The 17,078-nt window shown below is 54.1% G+C and overlaps 3 protein-coding genes across 3 annotated transcripts; 1 reads left to right on the top strand and 2 right to left on the bottom strand.

Annotated features, from left to right (window-relative positions):
- Nucleotides 1-3,055: 3,055 nt before the first annotated feature.
- On the top strand, nucleotides 3,056-5,951 carry N0V96_004797 (uncharacterized protein; the record flags this gene model as incomplete). The annotated part of the gene is made up of 3 exons (XM_053194900.1): nucleotides 3,056-3,287; nucleotides 3,364-4,099; nucleotides 4,154-5,951. 3 exons carry the CDS (start codon nucleotides 3,056-3,058, stop codon nucleotides 5,949-5,951), a joined length of 2,766 nt encoding a protein of 921 aa, XP_053047780.1.
- A 129-nt stretch (nucleotides 5,952-6,080) lies between these two features.
- Nucleotides 6,081-7,669, bottom strand: N0V96_004796 (uncharacterized protein; the record flags this gene model as incomplete). Its single annotated transcript, XM_065757224.1, has 3 exons — nucleotides 6,081-6,965; nucleotides 7,038-7,469; nucleotides 7,577-7,669. The coding sequence occupies 3 exons, from the start codon at nucleotides 7,667-7,669 to the stop codon at nucleotides 6,081-6,083; spliced, it is 1,410 nt and encodes a 469-aa protein (XP_065613993.1).
- A 1,430-nt stretch (nucleotides 7,670-9,099) lies between these two features.
- On the bottom strand, nucleotides 9,100-11,496 carry N0V96_004795 (uncharacterized protein; the record flags this gene model as incomplete). Its single annotated transcript, XM_065757223.1, has 2 exons — nucleotides 9,100-11,140; nucleotides 11,201-11,496. 2 exons carry the CDS (start codon nucleotides 11,494-11,496, stop codon nucleotides 9,100-9,102), a joined length of 2,337 nt encoding a protein of 778 aa, XP_065613992.1.
- Nucleotides 11,497-17,078: the final 5,582 nt, after the last annotated feature.

Genomic DNA, 17,078 nt, shown 5'->3' with positions numbered 1-17,078 from the left:
GTTAGCTCCAGGTAAAGGGTGAGTCGAACTGAAACTTACCGGCTATGATTTCGGCTTGATCGATCTTCAGAGTCGGGAAGCTCGGTAAGTCGAAGATGAACACAGACGAGGATTGGTAGAAGGTCCTTCGATGACAGCCAAGCAACTTGATGGGGCTTCTGTCGAGAAAAACAAATACTCAATCCTCAAGCAAAGCGTTGCCGAGAATCACGATCAACACCAGGGTAAGGAGGCAAGGAAGAGGGATAAGAGAGATAACTGCTGGTGCTTAATGATGCCTAGCTAGACGCGAAGGAAGTCGTTCCCTAGAAGGACATCCAGGTATCATGAACTCGCGTACTGGCACAAACAGTCGAAAGGTCTCGAGCAATCGCCAGTCGAAGTTATGCTGCTTGAGAAACTCTCGTCAGAATATCAAAGGCTTGCTGATGGGAATAGATATACCTCAAACTTACTCGAAGGATGGATTTCCTTTGACGGTGGAAGTTGTTGATGGTTTGACCCAGCTTCTTTGAGGTGAGGAAGAAGGGAAAGAGAAGGTTGGGTATGCTCGAGAAAGATTTGTTGTTGTTTACCTTTGTGGAAGCTGGTGCCCTCGTCGTGGGTCCCAGTTAGATGTGCCCCGGGGGAACCTCATTCTGTTTGTGTTTGTGGAGGCGGGTGCTCTTTTCGTAGAGTCCAGTTTGGGGGTTTGGACTCGCTGCGGGAGGATCTGTTATTGTTCGTCTTCATAGAGGCGGGTGCCTTCATCTTGGGACCGAGTAGGGCAATCTCTGGGAAGATTTGTTACAGTGTGTCTATATGGAGGCAGATGCTCTCGTCATGAAGCGCAGTCAGAGAGGTCCTTAATCTTTGCGAAGACAGGTCATCTTCTCGTGGAGCTTAGTTACTAGGGAAATATAGGAGGCATTCATCGATCCAGGCTGCCTCGCTGCCTGGGAGGGCCATATGATCCGAGTTCATATGTGCAAAGTGTGAGATTTTATACGCACTTACGTGCCTGAAATAAACTAAAATCCCAACGACCCAAGTTCTTGAACACCGAGATTGGTGTCTAGGCGTCAAGATTGGCCTTCGAATAATTACCTGCCGTAATCCGAGAGCACACGGCATGGGCCCAGTGGTCTACGTACTACCTAGGCTGCCCTGTAAGAGACGGTCTTGATTGTCTGTAACACTACTGAGGCGTCTTATCCGTAGAAGTCGGATGATTCGAACGAAGTGTGCATCCTGAGAAGACTTGAGTCTCTTGCAGCATCTTGGGTCTCTCAAACGTTTCATAACTTCTTGGAGTCACGTAGAATCACTGTCAGTCTTGGGAGAAGGTGGCTTGTTAAGACAGTGATGACGGCTTTGATGGGAAGAGATAAGAGAATGATTTCAAGCTGGTTTCCACATAAACCAGAGGGTTCTTTGTAGGTTCTAATGAATGAATATTAGAGAGATGCCTAAGCATATAGATCAATGATGCTATGTAAAAGAAGTGAAGAAGCGACTTCGATGTTGTATTCTTACTCGATTCATGTTTCTTTTGCCCAGCCATGGCAGGCAGCTGGTCATTTCAAGTTTCTAGTACTTGACTATAAAGATCTCCGTCCCAAGGCAACCGGGGATGTTTTCAATAAAAGCGGTAAGAGTAGTAGAAAGGAGGGAGCCTACTGTTTACAGTAAAGCATGACGAAGTTATCCGTTATTGAAACTAAAGAGAAGTAGTTGGAATCCGCGATGAATGTTGATCTCCATTCTACCTTGGGTTACTTCTCCATCCTAACCCATCGGAGTTACATCCGCTTGGCACATCAGATCCTCCCGACAATATGGCCGAGGCCATGCTCATCTCGGCCGATTACAGTCTTGAGTGCTGCCGGCTCTAAGCCTTGAATCGGGGGAGAAGCAGGGCCGAAGCGAGCAGTTGAAGCAACTCCAGACACTAACAGGCGGAGAAAGACGGGGAAGAAGTCAGGAAGTAGAGACATCAGATGGTGAGCTTGCGGAGACTCCGCCGCCAGACCAGGTTTACCGGGGGGCCACCGGTTGTTTAGCGGGTGCGGGGTGATGCGGGGCCTCCAGCTTCCCCGCCATCCGGTCAAGCCACCCATTCGGGCCGTTGGGCACCCCATCCCGCCGGCCTTGTCCTATCCCATGCTAAAAATCCAGAAGCCACTGCTATGCGTACTGTAGAAACAAACGAAACATGAACAGAAAAGATTAGATCAGTTCTCTCGCTTTCATAGTCTTGTTTCAACCCCCCCTCCATCCCCTAGACACCACCAATGACAGCTCATCCATGCAGAAAGCTACCCTTGCACCGGGCAAGCTTACACTAGCGCCGCTCTAGCATCATGCGTTTTCTCCATCTCACTCTTGTCCCCCGCTGCAGTCGGCGCAGATGCACATCATCATCCCCCCCCCCCAAAGTCCCGTAGCTTCCAACTGCAAAGCCGACAGACTGCGGGGAAGTCGATTCCAAGGACGAGGAATGAACAGCGTGACCTTCTCATACCGCACATCTCCTGTATTGTTCATTTTTGTTCATTTTTGTTCTGCTGTTCAGACTGGTAGACACGGCCTTACCTCGCTCCATTACTCGCTCGCACCATTCAATCAAATAGACTTCTAGCCGCAAATGAGCGGTCCCGAACCTTGGCGAGCTACGCGCCAGGAGAATACGACATGGACCAGGCACCCCCAGGGACCTCCGGACGCTGCAGATGAAAGACTGGATGACGTTCATGCTCTGGCCCTGCACCTATCACGGGCCATCCGCAAAGTCGCCTAAAAAAATAAAAATAAAACATTTGCGTGAAAGCCCAATTAGGTAATGGGGACCTAGGAGCTTTCGGGATGAACGGTTGGAGAGCAGGAGACGTCCGTTGCCGCCTTCTAGCGGGGTCGCGTATCCCAACTTACACTCTCAGCCAATGTAACGATGCATAACCAGGTCCTTTGATCTGCAAAGCGACACCAACTATAAAGTCCGCCACCGAGCCATGTCGTGAGCTGTTGTCCAAGCTTCTCTCGCCCCGTTTGCCCATACTCTGCCAAGCTTGTCAACATGGCGAGAAAGCTTTCTGTGTTCGGACTACTCAGCGCAGTAGCTTCCGCTGCTGTGATCCGCAGAGACTATCCTAGCGACGACGCACTCTCGGCATGCCCGGGCTACAAGGCTTCCAACGTCCAGCTGTCCTCGACTGGATTGACAGCGGACTTGTCGTTGGCCGGAGAAGCATGCAATGCATACGGAACCGACCTGACAGCCTTGACTCTGACTGTCGAGTATCAGACTGGTGAGTTGCTCAATTTCTTTACAGCCATCCCATGTCACCCCTATGCCCTGCGAACCGCTGCTCAAACATACTGCAGGTACCCGTCTCCACGTCAAGATCCAGGATGCCGCAAACCAGGTGTACCAGATCCCCAACTCTGTGTTTCCCCGGCCCGAGGCCACTAGCTTGACCATCGCCGAGTCTAAGCTGCAATTCAACTACACCGAGAATCCCTTTTCCTTCAGCGTGAGCCGTTCCGACACGGGCGAGGTTCTCTTCGACACTTCTGGAGCCAATATCGTCTTTGAAAGCCAGTACCTCCGCCTCCGGACCAAGCTGCCCGAGAACCCCAACCTGTACGGTCTCGGCGAGCATTCGGACCCCTTCCGACTGAACACGACTGACTACATCCGCACGTTGTGGTCTCAGGATTCGTACGGCATTCCCTCTGGTGCCAACTTGTACGGCAATCACCCTGTCTACTATGAGCATCGCAAGAATGGCACACACGGAGTCTTCTTCTTGAACTCCAACGGCATGGACGTCTTCATCAATAAGACGGAGGACTCTGGACAGTATCTCCAGTACAACACTCTCGGCGGAGTCCTCGACTTCTACTTTGTTTCGGGACCTTCTCCCATCGAGGTGGCCCAGCAATACGCTCAAATTACCGGCCTGCCAGCCATGATGCCATACTGGGGTCTCGGTTTCCACCAGTGCCGTTACGGATACCGCGACGTCTTTGACGTTGCTGAGGTTGTCTACAACTACAGCATCGCCAAGATTCCCCTCGAGACCATGTGGACTGACATTGATTACATGGACAGGCGAAGGTAAGCGATAATTAGCCCGCTACATACTGCTTCAAGTAGGCTAATAACCCGTAGGGTGTTCTCTCTTGATCCCGAGCGTTACCCCTTGGCCAAGGTTCGTCAGCTTGTCGACAAGCTTCACGAAAATGATCAGCACTATATCGTCATGGTAGACCCTGCAGTGGCCTACGTCGAATCACCCACCCTACAACGCGGCATTGACGACAACATCTGGCTTCTCCGTAGCAACGGTTCCGTCTGGATTGGCGTCGTCTGGCCTGGTGTTACTGTATTCCCTGATTTCTTCGCAGAGAACATCACTTCCTTCTGGAACAACGAGTTTGCTCAATTCTTTTCGGCCGACAAGGGAGTCGACATTGATGCCCTCTGGATCGACATGAACGAGCCGTCAAACTTCCCTTGCTACTTCCCCTGCGACGATCCTTACGGTTCCGCTGTTGGATTCCCTCCCGAGCCACCAGCCGTCCGCGAGAACCCCAGACCTCTACCTGGCTGGCCTTGCGATTTCCAACCTCCTGGAACCGACTGCGGTAATAACCAGACCAAGCGATCCGACGTTCTCGTCCGGAAGCAGATGTCGCCTAGGATGGTACCCGCCGGACAGACGTTCGACAACTTGATACTCGCTGAGAGACAATCATCCGGTGATCAGAAGGGCCTGCCCGACCGTGATCTTCTCTTCCCCAAGTACGCCATCCACAACAAGGCCGCTTGGGACACCGAGTCAAACGCAGCCCGTGGTGGTATCTCCAACAAGACCGTAAACACGGATGTGATCCACCAGAACGGTCTCGCCATGTACGATACCCATAATCTTTACGGCTCCATGATGTCCTCCGCCTCCCGAGTTGCCATGGAAGCCCGCCGCCCAGGTCTTCGCCCCCTCATTATCACGCGCTCCACATTCGCCGGCGTCGGAAAGCACGTAGGCCACTGGCTCGGCGACAATCTTTCCAACTGGCAACAGTATCGCGTCTCCATCTCCCAGCTCATGCAGTTTGCTGCCGTCTACCAGGTTCCCATGGTCGGCTCCGATGCTTGCGGCTTCGGCGACAACACCAACGAGCAGCTCTGCGCGCGCTGGGCCGCCCTCGCCGCCTTCTCTTCATTCTATCGTAACCATAACTCCATCGACAGCATCTCGCAGGAGTTTTACCGCTGGGACACCGTGGCTGACAGCGCTCGCAAGGCCATCGCCATCCGCTACCGCCTGCTTGACTACATCTACACTGCGCTGTACCAGCAGACCAAGGATGGAACTCCGCTCATCAACCCGCTCTTCTACCTCTACCCGAAGGACGAGAAAACGTTCGGTCTGGACCTCCAATACTTCTACGGTGACGCCATTCTTGTCGCGCCCGTGACGGAAGAAAACTCGACTTCAGTTGATGTCTATCTCCCCGACGACGTCTTCTACGACTGGTACACCCACGAGGCTATCCAGGGCACCGGTGCCACGGTTTCCCTGACAGACAAGGACTACACCACGATCCCGCTCTTCATCCGCGGCGGCACCGTGTTGCCTCTGCGCGCGAACAGCACCATGACGACGAAGCAGCTGCGCGAGGAGAACTTTGAGCTCTTGATCGCGGCTGGCAGGGATGGCACTGCAAAGGGCCAGCTCTACCTTGACGATGGTGTCAGTGAGGTACAGGCGGGTATCACGCTCGTCACATTTGATTACAAGGACGGAAAAGTTTCCGTGGATGGTGAATTCGGGTACTCGACGCCGCTCAAGGTGTCCAAGGTTACTCTTCTCAGTGGGGGCACGACGGCGAAGAGACAGGAGACCGTTAAGACGGTTGCTGTCGAGTATGCCTTGACTGGACCTTTCGTGATCGAGCTCAACTAAGATGGATGATGGGTCACCTGTATGCAGTGTGGTGTCTCTACTTTTCTTCGTATATATACTTATTGTGTGAATATCACTAAGCCTATACATGTCCTCATGATGTCTTCCACCCCCTTTGTGACACTATCCCTAATTCACCGGCACGAAAATGCGGTCGATGTCAGCAACCCACGACGAATCCGAGCTGGCAATCTTGATGGTGTTGGCAGACCCAGCAGTGAGGCTGCAGAACACGGAGCTGCTCCCCGGCGTGTTCCCATCAGCAGTCGGCAGGAAGCCAACAGTCTGCGAGACGCCGTTGCACGTTACCGTGCCCCATCGCTGGCTCGTATCACCATTCAGATGCTTCACCCGCACCGTCGTCTTGCCGGAAGCCTGCACGCTCACCCCGGAGAAGGTCACGCTCCCGCCGGCCGAACCCCCGACGTAGCCCGCCGCCGCGGACCCGCTGCACCCCGTGCACGCGACGCTCTTGGCGCCGCCCGCGAGCGTCGCGGTCTCGCCCTCGTGCGACGTCTCGCTAGGCCCCGCGGCCCAGGTGCCCGCGGCGACGTTGGGCGTCCAGTTGACGCGGTCGGCGAGGGTGATTGTGGTGCCCGAGATGGCGAGGGGCAGCCAGACGTAGGTGCTCCGCATGAGGTTCGTGCTGACCCAGCGGTCGCCCATGTAGATTGCCGTGTCGCCCAGGGGCAGGATGTAGGTCGTCTGGCTGGTGTACGTCTTTGAGCCGACGGTGGCGAAGGTCGCCCAGGATGACCAGGGACCTGCGAGGGAGGTTGCGTAGGAGTAGACCTTGAAGGAGAGTATGTCAGTTTCTGTTTGAACGTGGTTTACCCCGGGGGACGTTACGTTGTCGTTCGGGTCCCAGCCGGTGAGTCTGCTTCCAAACATAAAGTAGTATCCGTTCTTCTTCCAGATGGCGGGGGCCTCGATGTTCTCGGACCAGAGGTAGACGTTGCGCGTGACATTGAGGTAATCCGAGCTCAGGGCATCGATTCGGAGACCATTAGGTCGCTGTTGAGTTTCTGTTAGTATCGAATCAAGAGAACAGCAACAGGGAACCCAATAGGGGATCTCAGCACTTACATCCTCAGTCAACAGATACGCAGACCCATCATCATCCTGATACAACCCAATATCACGACTCTGGAACCCCAAAGGCTGCCAGCTGCTGAGGTACGTGTACTTGCCGCACACCGTATCGCTCGTCGCGACGCCGACTTTGGCCTCGCCGTAGTTGCTGCTATCAATGTGCATGTACATGACGTACTTCTTCGTCGCGCTGTTGTAAATCACCTTGGGACGCTCGACGACCCGGGAGGGCCCCAGGTCGCCCGCCGCCGTGGTGCGCGAGAGCAGGGCGCCGACGTAGGTCCACTCGACGAGATTGGTCGAGGAGTAGCAGTTGATGTTTTGGAAGGCCGACCCTTCGGTCTTGTCTTCGCCTATGAGGTAGTACGTCGAGCCTACTTTTGTCACGCCTGCGCCGTGGGCTTGGATGTGGCGGCCTGTGTTGGTCTGAAAGGTATCATCCAAAGGAGTTAGCTGGGTGATCCTCTTGCTGTGAACTTGGAGCCGAGGGAAGGAAAAATGATGGAGTGGAAGGGGGAGCGTTCGTTTCTTACCGCTGACCATGTCCCGCCGGAGACGATTTGGAGCGTAGCCTGCGCGAGGCCGGCGCCCGCAAGCAGCGAGGCGAGACCGTTGAACAGACGCATCGTGAAGGCACTCAGTGCTCGTCAAGCCAAAGTGTGTAAGAGCTTGTGTACCAATTCAATGGCTTGAGGATTCACCAACAGACACAAGGAGCCAAAAAAACAAAAACACCCCGAGATCATGGCCATCTCCCGGTCTTCATATACTTTGCCCTCAACCTCCCTCCATATCGTCCGTTCCTTCCGGGACACATCAATCCCCAGCCCCATCCGTGAACCATCACAACGCAATTGTCCAGTCCCAAATTATTCATAGTATCGAATACAACCCACCCAACCTCACTCCCACCCCCCCGCCGGCTCCGGGATCCCCATGTCAATCAAATACCGTGTATTCGAGCGCATCTCAGTAAAGCCTTGGTTAAGCTTTACTAAGCTTTCTCAAGCTTTGCTCCAGCCTACTATGGCATAGTCCCCCCTCGTGTCCCGGTCCCCGTTTTCTCCACGCCGGCGGGGGGCGGGCGCCGTTACGATCAAGTTAACGATACTGAAAGCGGCTAACTCGGCCGGAAAATTAACAAATCCTTCCAATCGTCACTCAGCGCTTCCAAACTCCAAGCTCCAGTTCGGACCGAGAGAAAGGGAAGAGGGGGGGCGCGAACAGAGCTGGTTCATGTCACTATTCAATATCATTGTCATGTGCTCAACCATCAGCGTCTCCATCGGGAAGGCACACCTTTCTCAATCAGCTTCCGTGCCCGACGGGTGCCCTGGGAATAATTACGTAGCGGCACTGGTAAGTAAGACGATTCAAGGCCCAGGGGCAAGCTAGTTTCCCCGCATCTTGACTGCAACGCCAAACCAGGCGCGCCGATGTGCATCGGGCATCGGCGGATCTACAGGAATCGAGTTCAGGTAAAGCACTGAGGGCTTCGAACTACCGGGCAAGTACCGGGCCCGCTCCGAGGGGCTCTCAAAAGCTTGGTTTGGTGATATGCAACACCACCACGCGGACGGATCAACATGGACAAGCAGAGTTCTCTTCCCCGGACTTCCCTCTCCCTTGGCCAAGCTCTCGGCTGGCCCGCTCTGCAAAAGCTGGGCTGGAAAAGATCAGACGACCAGCAGAGCTGATACGGTTGTAGAGAAAACGGGGGACCAGGGGATCATACAGGCACGGTGCATTGATCTTCAAAATGGTTCCTTTTGTTTTGGCTAAGGTCTTGTCTGCCCTTTTGTTCTCTTGATTCCCTATTCTTTTCCCACATTTGGTGCTAGCAACACGAACCCAACGAGACTGGCTACTCCATCATCGCTAAGCAGGCGAGCTCTGAGCCAGTAAGATGCGAAATGTGATCAAGGAGAATGAAAGTCGTTCATGTGTCTCATGTCAGTCGTACCCGATAAACTCCTTCCAATCGTTGATGACGCCATAGTATATAAGGTCGAAGGAAAAAATCCGCAACGCCCGCACCAGTTTCCGTTTTCACACGCTAGCCATCCACTTCCATCTTGTCCTCGGCAGTGTCCTTGGTCTCGGTTGTTTCTTCAACATCCAATTTCGGTTCAGGGTATGCCACCGATATCGAGTCTTTTGAATCTCCGCCGATGGGGCCACCACCAGTGCCGGGGCCATTCCCGGCACAAAGACGATACTCACCATCGTCTTTTCGCTCGATGATACCCTCTTCAAAAGCCCACTTTGCCAGCAACCGATCAACACCGAGTCGCTGGCCCTCGCCCTTCTCCATATGCCTGCCGACATGTTCGGTCCATTCGTCCCAAGAACCAGGCCCTTCAAAAACGACTTGGCAATCTGATTTGGGACATGCCGACCTCTGAGGCGGCGACCGGCGTGTGACGAGGCAAGTAGTCTGCATCTCCTTGACGTGACCCTCCCACTCGACTTGCAGTTTACTATCTCCTTTGGCAATGGCTTTCTTGATCGCGAAAGGCGCATGCATGCGACGAAGATGTTGGGTGAAAAGATCTTTTCGGTTGAACTCGTTGCCCTTGCCCTCAACTGTGCTCTGCGGGCAAGACGAGCACCGATAGTATTGCAAGCAGAGATGTTGGGAAGCAATATGACGCTTCCACTCATTCTTCGAGCCAAATGTGCTCGTACAGCCTGCGAAAGAGAATGCACAAGGGAATGGCCTTGTATGCGCGGCAGCAATGTGTTTGCGAAGCGACGACGAATCCTTAAAAGGAGCGTGAGTACATAACGTGCACCTCGTCTCTTGCTTCGGCGTCGCTTTCTGCAAGGATCGTCGATGCTTGGCCTTCGCATTGGGTGTACTCATGTCAATCGAATGCATCGTGTCATCTGCACCAGACTCATTTGCATCGTGAGAAGACCCAGTATCCTCGTGATTTGCAGGCATCGCTCCATCCGGTAGAGTCGTACGTTGCCGCTCTACGGCCGGCGGTGCTTCATCGCTCAAGTGGCGGACATGACTAAGAGCTTTGAGCTGTTCTGCCGCTTCCTGCATCTCGGCCGAGTCCTCAACATCGTCTTTGCCATCAACAACTGCGGAGGCAGCGGCAGCCGCTGCAAACGGCACGCTGGACGGCGTGGTTTCGATGCGATTCGCCGTCTCGTGGAAAGATGCGTCTTTGCTGTCTAATGAGCGCTGGCGCATGGATGGCGTACTTGCCGCCAGCTCTCGCGCTTCCAACAAGATGCGTCCGTCCTCGACTTCCTTCGCCGTAACTTTGGGAATCCCGGCAGAGCCCTTGAGCTTCTGGTACAGGTGAATCATGTTATGCGACGTGATATATCCCAGGAAGCAGCAGACTTTATCGTGCTGTACGACGTTCCATATTGAATGGGGCATTGATATCAGAAGCATGGTGGGCGGTCCGAGAAACATCCCCTCGACCTCAATCTTGGCAGCCAGGGGCGGTGTGTTGTGAAGCCAGCCATTGAAGAAAGACATGTCTGGACTGGCATCTCCAACGAATGTGGTACACACAAGTACTCGTGGCTCATCGAAACGTAAATCAGCAACAGACTCAGGATCAATGAGCTGGTCTTCGCGCACAGCCCTCGACAGTGATTCCCCATCAGCCCCGTTGCGCGGCGATTGCTGTTGTCCCGCCCGAGCAGGCAAGGGAGCTAAGCTCAGACTTTGACCTTTTCCAGGTGTCAGGGTGAAGCAGATGGGAAGTTGTGGTGATGATGGTGGCGGAGTTTTGCTGGCACCGTTTGTGAGTTTAGCTGCTTGCGCGGTTTCCTGCTGCCTCAGCTGGACAATCTCCTCGTGTAGCCTCGGTACACTGAACGGTCTACCAGCGATACTCAACTTGTGCAAAGCTTCAATCAAGTGATATGTGAAGGACTTGCCCGCAGCCTCTCTGGGATTTTGCTCAGGGCCGCCAGCTGCAATGGCTTGTTTGGTGCCATGGCTTCCAGACACGGGTATATCACGAACGGAGCAGGCGTCGAGCAACAGCAAAATATCGGACTGGGCGTCTTCGAACAGGCAGCGTACTCCATCCCACTTGAGCTTCGCAGCATCTTCTCGCGTATTGCTATGGAAGGGCGGTCAGAAGGGTGCGGAGACGTGTTTTCGCAGTAGATTCTCGACTCACCAGGCCCAGTAGAGCTGGTTATCCGATCCAACATATGCATAGCCGGCGTAGTAGATGATCAACAAGTGATTTGGCCGGGCATGTTCGAGAAAGGAGGCCATCTGGACCCCAAGCTTGATGCTGGGGTTGGGTACGGTCGGGATGGCCCATCGATTTGTCTGGTAGTTGTATCGGTCTCGCAGTATATTTTCCAAAGCCGTCAGATCGGCCTCAACCGAGGTATCCTCCTCCCAGCGCAGTAGAAGCACAGAAACGCTATCGTAGGGTGCGCGCTCGGTTTGGCGCTGGATCAGCATGGCAGCATCTTGAAGATGTCTCGCGAAGGATTCGAAGTCATGGCGTTCGGCTGGAGGGGCCTCCTGGGTTGGGTGCTGCTGAGGCTGAATGGGTTCAAAAGAAGGTTAATTCCAGCAGCTCAAATCAAGCTACGGGAGCGCAGAATAGAATCCTCACCGATTCATGGGGGAAAGGAGCCGGCTGTGTGGTGTGATTTGACGGCGACTCCTTTGGCATAAGCCGCCGCTTCTTGGATGGCTGGGGTTGTTCCATCTACAGATGTCAATGGGAAGACAATTTGTACAAACGCGGGTTGGGATTGAGTTGCGTTATGATCATGGAGGCGCTCAATGGAGGGGTGGGGTTTTGGAAGGCAAGCACTGGAGGAATTGGGCGATGGCTGAATTGTCGTGGGCAGTGATAATTGGGGGGGTCAGAAGAAGTACCGAGGACGTCTACGTACAGCCTCGTTGCGGGAGAAAGGCAGGAAAGAGGTGGAAAGGCTCTGGGGCGATCCTGCCTCTTCTGCAACGGGCCAATCAAAGCTCACCAGGTACTCTCTAGTGGTCCGTGCAGCAAGGCGGGCAGAAGTGAGAGTGGAGCACACTGGAGCTTCCTTCCTTCTTCACCTTGCGCCGGCGGTGACTTACTTCGCTCCGACACACAAATGCACCTAACTCAACCACTCCCCTCATCATGTCATGAAGCGCGGGTTTCCTTTCTCCCTGCTTACACTGGCTTCGTTCTCTTTTCCTGGCTGAATCCTGTTCTGTCTTGTCCAATCTCGGCTCAATCCAATCTGGTAATCCCGCCAATCTCAAAACCATGGCGGCCACTTTTCTCACCTCGCGCAGACATCAAACATCCCCGTCACTCGTCCTCCATGTACGTCCTTGGGCAACCTGTAAGGTAAGAGTATACAGCTCATGCAGATTGACTGGGCTGAGTATACTACCTCGCGTGTGTGAGGTGTGGTGTCTGCCCGGTATGTGTACTATGTAATGTGTGTGTGCCCCTCATTCCGCCGCCGCCGCTGCCTCGACCGCCCCTCCCTCCTCACGCCTTTGCCGTGCTGCTAGGCGTCCAAAAAGACCTGATAACTGGTCTCTCTCATGCACGCTGCCTGAATCACTGCCATTTACTGGTGCCACCTGTACAACCTTGTGCTGCAAGGCAGCTCCGTTGGGCATGCCTCGGACGTCCAAGGCCACGCCAGTCCGTTCCCTCACATCTCACTCCCATCACTCACTCACGCCCAGTTCCCGCAGTTCCTCAAGGTCATCCTGAGCTTTGGTTGTGTGATTTCAAGGTCACGAAGCCTGGCAAAGAAATAATGGCGCTTAGCACAGACGGATACAGCTTTGAGACAATTGACTTTTGACGTTGAGTGTGTTTATGGACCTGAGCTGGCCTGGTCACAGCACCTGCCACCTGTCATCCATCGCACATCCCATCCCTTATCATTATTGGATTCATGCCCATCCAGATCTGTCTATCCGTCTGTCTGTGTCTCGTCGACCACTGCTGCACAATACCAATCGGTGCTACCGCCTCCACACACGAGGCGTGGCAGCCCAGTCAGGTCGGCTAATGTAGTCTGACGGCCGACCGGCGAATAACACCGCAGCGCCGCGACGTCCGCCAGAGAGAATCTGTCAAGTCCTGGCTTGGGTTGACCGACAGACTGGGCAGCGTGGCAGCATGGTAGCATAACAATGGCGAAAGACAGAACTCCTTCTGCTTGGCTGATTCTCAACTTACACTTTCTACCCGCGTCGGAAAGGCGTGGCTGCAAGCCTCTAGTCCCACCACATCAGACCCTTTTCACCTTCCTCACTCCATCCTCCTTCGCTGCTGGCCAATTGAGCTTGCACGATCGAGTCTCAGAAGCTTCCAGTGCATCCGCCCTCCTATCGGCTGTTTTGCTCCGTCAGCTACGCTTCCCAGCCCACGCGTTGCGCTATTGGGCCTCATCGTCCGCCTCCGCGTTTGTGGAGGACATCCACACCGTGTAACACATTTCCCCGCGACCAAAAACTCAGGCTATCTACCTATATATACTCTGCTACCCATGGACTTCCAAGCTACCTGACTACCATAAGAACTGCTTCTTGATACTGCCGTGCATGTACCAAAAAGCCCAAGCAGATTGGTCTTGTGCCACCAAATGCATGCCTGGTCTCGGTAGGCGGCAAAGATGATCTGAATGGAGGGGTTTCCCTGGTAACAGGGAACACAGCTGTCGAAGGCTGGGAGCTTATACACGCGCGGGATCATGCAACATTAAAATCCGCTTGTAGCCAAGTCCAGGCTGTCAAGCAATGCCAGCAGCGCAACGAAGTCGCAAAAGCACGGTGAAAATAGGATTCATCTCATCATCCGCGCCCGTGACCATCGCAATTACGGCGGCAAGGCTCGGACGAATTGACGTAAATCTCACTTACAAGTTACCCTTCTTACACACGCAGTATTGACTTGTCCGGCCCATCACCTCAGTCCAGTAAGTAATATATAAACGTGTTTGTTCCAGACATGAGGGATTGTTTCCCAATATGAAGTACAGGCTGGGTATGGCCTTGGCTATAGACTCGATAGAGAACATGTTTGCGGCTTGATGACATGTTGAAGGTTTAATACTTCTCCAGCATGCATCTGCCCGTTCACTTCGCTACCGACCTGGGTCAGTGGAAACAGTGCTGGAGTCGACAGTTGCGGGAGCTCCGGGCGCGGCTTGCCCCGAGCCGATGAGTGGGTCCCGGGCAAGGAGGCAGCCGGTGTTTGCCGATCCGTTTTCTCCGGGTTCTCCCAGTCTCCTCTTCACTGTTGGGAGAGAAACGCCGAATGTGATGAACAGTACGCTGGTCCCAAAATCTCCTGGGATGATGGGACCTTTTACTCCATCATGGTTTCGCCGCTGGCGTGCCTGGGTCGTAATGAACAACCGGTTGACGACATTGTCCCAAAGAAGGAGCTTGGAGACACGGATGACGCCCGTCATTTGGTTGAGGTAGTCAAGTTGCCATGAGCCCGCATCTCCCGTTGCCAAGTCGGATGAAAGGGAACATTTTCTCACCATGATGACCGAAGTAAGAGTCCGCGTCTGGAAAGATACACGGTGGCACGGTGGCGGACACAAAGGACGAGAGGAGAACGCGAACCCTTGATACGGCACGGAAGGCCCGGTCAAGGATCACGGTGTTCGGGGTGCGGGCCGCCTGGAATGGACCTAACAAGTCGGGCATGAATGGGCCTCCAAAGAGGTGTTGACCAACTTTCCCATCGGGCTGGTGAAGTCTTGCCTCTCGTACCTCTATGAACTAAACCCAGCAAATGAGCGGATTGGGATTCTATTGCCAAGAAGCACTATTCAGGACCGTTCCAGGAATCGACAACCAGGAGAACCGTCTTTTGTCACGCGAGCGCTTCCAAGTGGCGACAAAGGCTCTGAACAGTGAAGTTAGAAAACTCCAGGAAAAAGATTGACGAGTGAGAGAGTTGAGAACTCGTCCAAGCCTTGCACAGCCACGCGGGAAAGAGGCTTCGAGCTTCTAGTTTGGTAAGAAGAAAACACCATGGCCAATCAAGACCTTGGACCAGTGGGTTTCCTTAACGCTTGAGGTGGAAGCTAGCGCGGCCAGGCAGCACATGCAAAGCTGAAAGCTGATGGCACTGCTGACGTATGGGTGTGGTCATCCGAAGGGGTCCCCTGTCCGCGTCATTAGCGAGTGTGGGCACTGGGAATACCTACGCAGTAGGCACTGGGATACTGCTGGCGAGTTCTTGTGACAGCTGCTGCTTGGCTGCAAGTGAGGAATGCAGTATATCGTATGTTTCGCAGCCAAGCCAAATGGTAAAATCTCAAAAGACTGGCTTCAGCAAAAAAGGGGCCTCGAATGAGTATACACGGGACAAGGCGACTAAGCAGTTACTCAGACGCGGAGAAGATTGGGCTACTGCTCTCTCTCCTAAGGTCAGAAACAAGCCAAGGCCGTGGCAGCACGGGCATGTCATTCGGGCCCAAAGTGGCCGAAGATCTGGTGGGGTACTTCCGCACCTCAAACCATGGGTAGTAGAAGATTGTTGAGGGTTTCTTGGCCTCGGCCTCCGCTCGGAACCTGTGACTTTGAGGTCTTTGGTTCCTTTGAAGGGACCATCTCGAGAGAGCGGAGCATCTGTCAGGGCAGACGGCACTGCGGCAGAGGCAGTATCCGCACCCATGAACTGCTGCGGCGCTGCCGCGTGGGTACTCGCCAGTGTAGGTTTGATGGCCTCGATTGGAGTTGTCGCGAAAAGAGAGGTTCGAGGATGGTTCTGGCTCTAGTGCAGGTTCCCGGGATCCTCCAGCAAGGGACATGGCCTCAAAGCCTAATGGAAGGCCCCCAAAGTCGCAGGTCCCGGGAGAGTCGTGGGCGGACGGTCGGTTTCAAAGGCCGCGATTGGGCGGGGTTCGCGAGTATACGGGATTGCGTGGAGTGGGAAACAATTTGCGTCCCTGCGGTTTCGTTTCGGCTACAGTATAGACAGGCAAGGTATCCGTACTGGTTGCGAGACTGCTGTGCTGCTGTAACTTGCTAGCATATCGAGCCGTGTATCTGCCTCGCGACCTGCCTCGGGGTATCTGTCGCGTCTGTAGGAGTCTTGATTTGTCTGAATCGTCTTGGGGTGCCATCTTCGGCATGTACCGGGAGACCTAAGGTAGAACGACTGACTGTGTGAAGACTTGGATAGGATACTCGTAAGTGACAGGTGAGTATGTGAACAATAGGCAATGTCGTCTTTCGGAAACTTGGGCTTATCTCACTTACCTTAAGGTGCAGCACATACCTACGGTACTCTCGTGTTTGTGAAGAGAACGTGAGCTTGGCCGTTCGCTCCCTCTGATAAATGAGAAAGAATGACACAGAAACGGCAGCGGAAAGAAGGAGCAAACGTCCATCCGACCATCCCATCCCGTCGTCCCGAGGCAGGTACACAGGAGGGGTATCTTGCACCTTCCATCCCACCACCTAATTGCTCTTTCCATCTCCCACTTTATTATTCGCCTCTTACCACATTCTCTTGCCGGTGCTCCCGATTCCTTTTTCACTTCTCGTCGGCGCCCTCACAACCTCAGTTCGAACAGAAATCGAGAGGAAGAGAAATATCCCCTTCCTCTTATCTTGCCTTCGCCGTGTTTCAAAAACGCACCTACGTCGGAGCTCTACGGTCCAGGTACCCCTCAGCGCCTCATTAAAGAGAAGATCTTGACCTAGTTGGATCTCACTCCCGCCTCCCACTCGCTGACACCACAAGGGGAGGGAGCCAAGACACCGGGCCTAGGAGCAACGGCGGCCTTCCATTCGTGCCCATTCCCAAGTCGCTAAAATACCCTGGGCCATTTCTAAATTAGCTACTGTGGCGTCACACGCAGTCGCGGGCTTTCAGGTCGAATACAGGTTCTCGCTGGGGTGTTTTGTCTCCCCGCCGCCATCGCCATCGCCATCGCAATCGCTACCAGCCGACCATCTTCAGACTTTCGCGCATCTTTCAGCACAAGCTGCGAATGTGACAACATCCTGCTAGTCATCGGTAGAGTGACCACAAGTGGTGAGTCTCTCCTCCA

This window comes from Colletotrichum fioriniae (genome assembly GCF_027942845.1).
Source record: "Colletotrichum fioriniae strain IMI 355084 chromosome Unknown scaffold_5, whole genome shotgun sequence".
NCBI classification, from domain to species: Eukaryota; Fungi; Ascomycota; class Sordariomycetes; order Glomerellales; family Glomerellaceae; genus Colletotrichum; species Colletotrichum fioriniae.
This window is presented reverse-complemented; position numbering and strand designations above follow the sequence as displayed.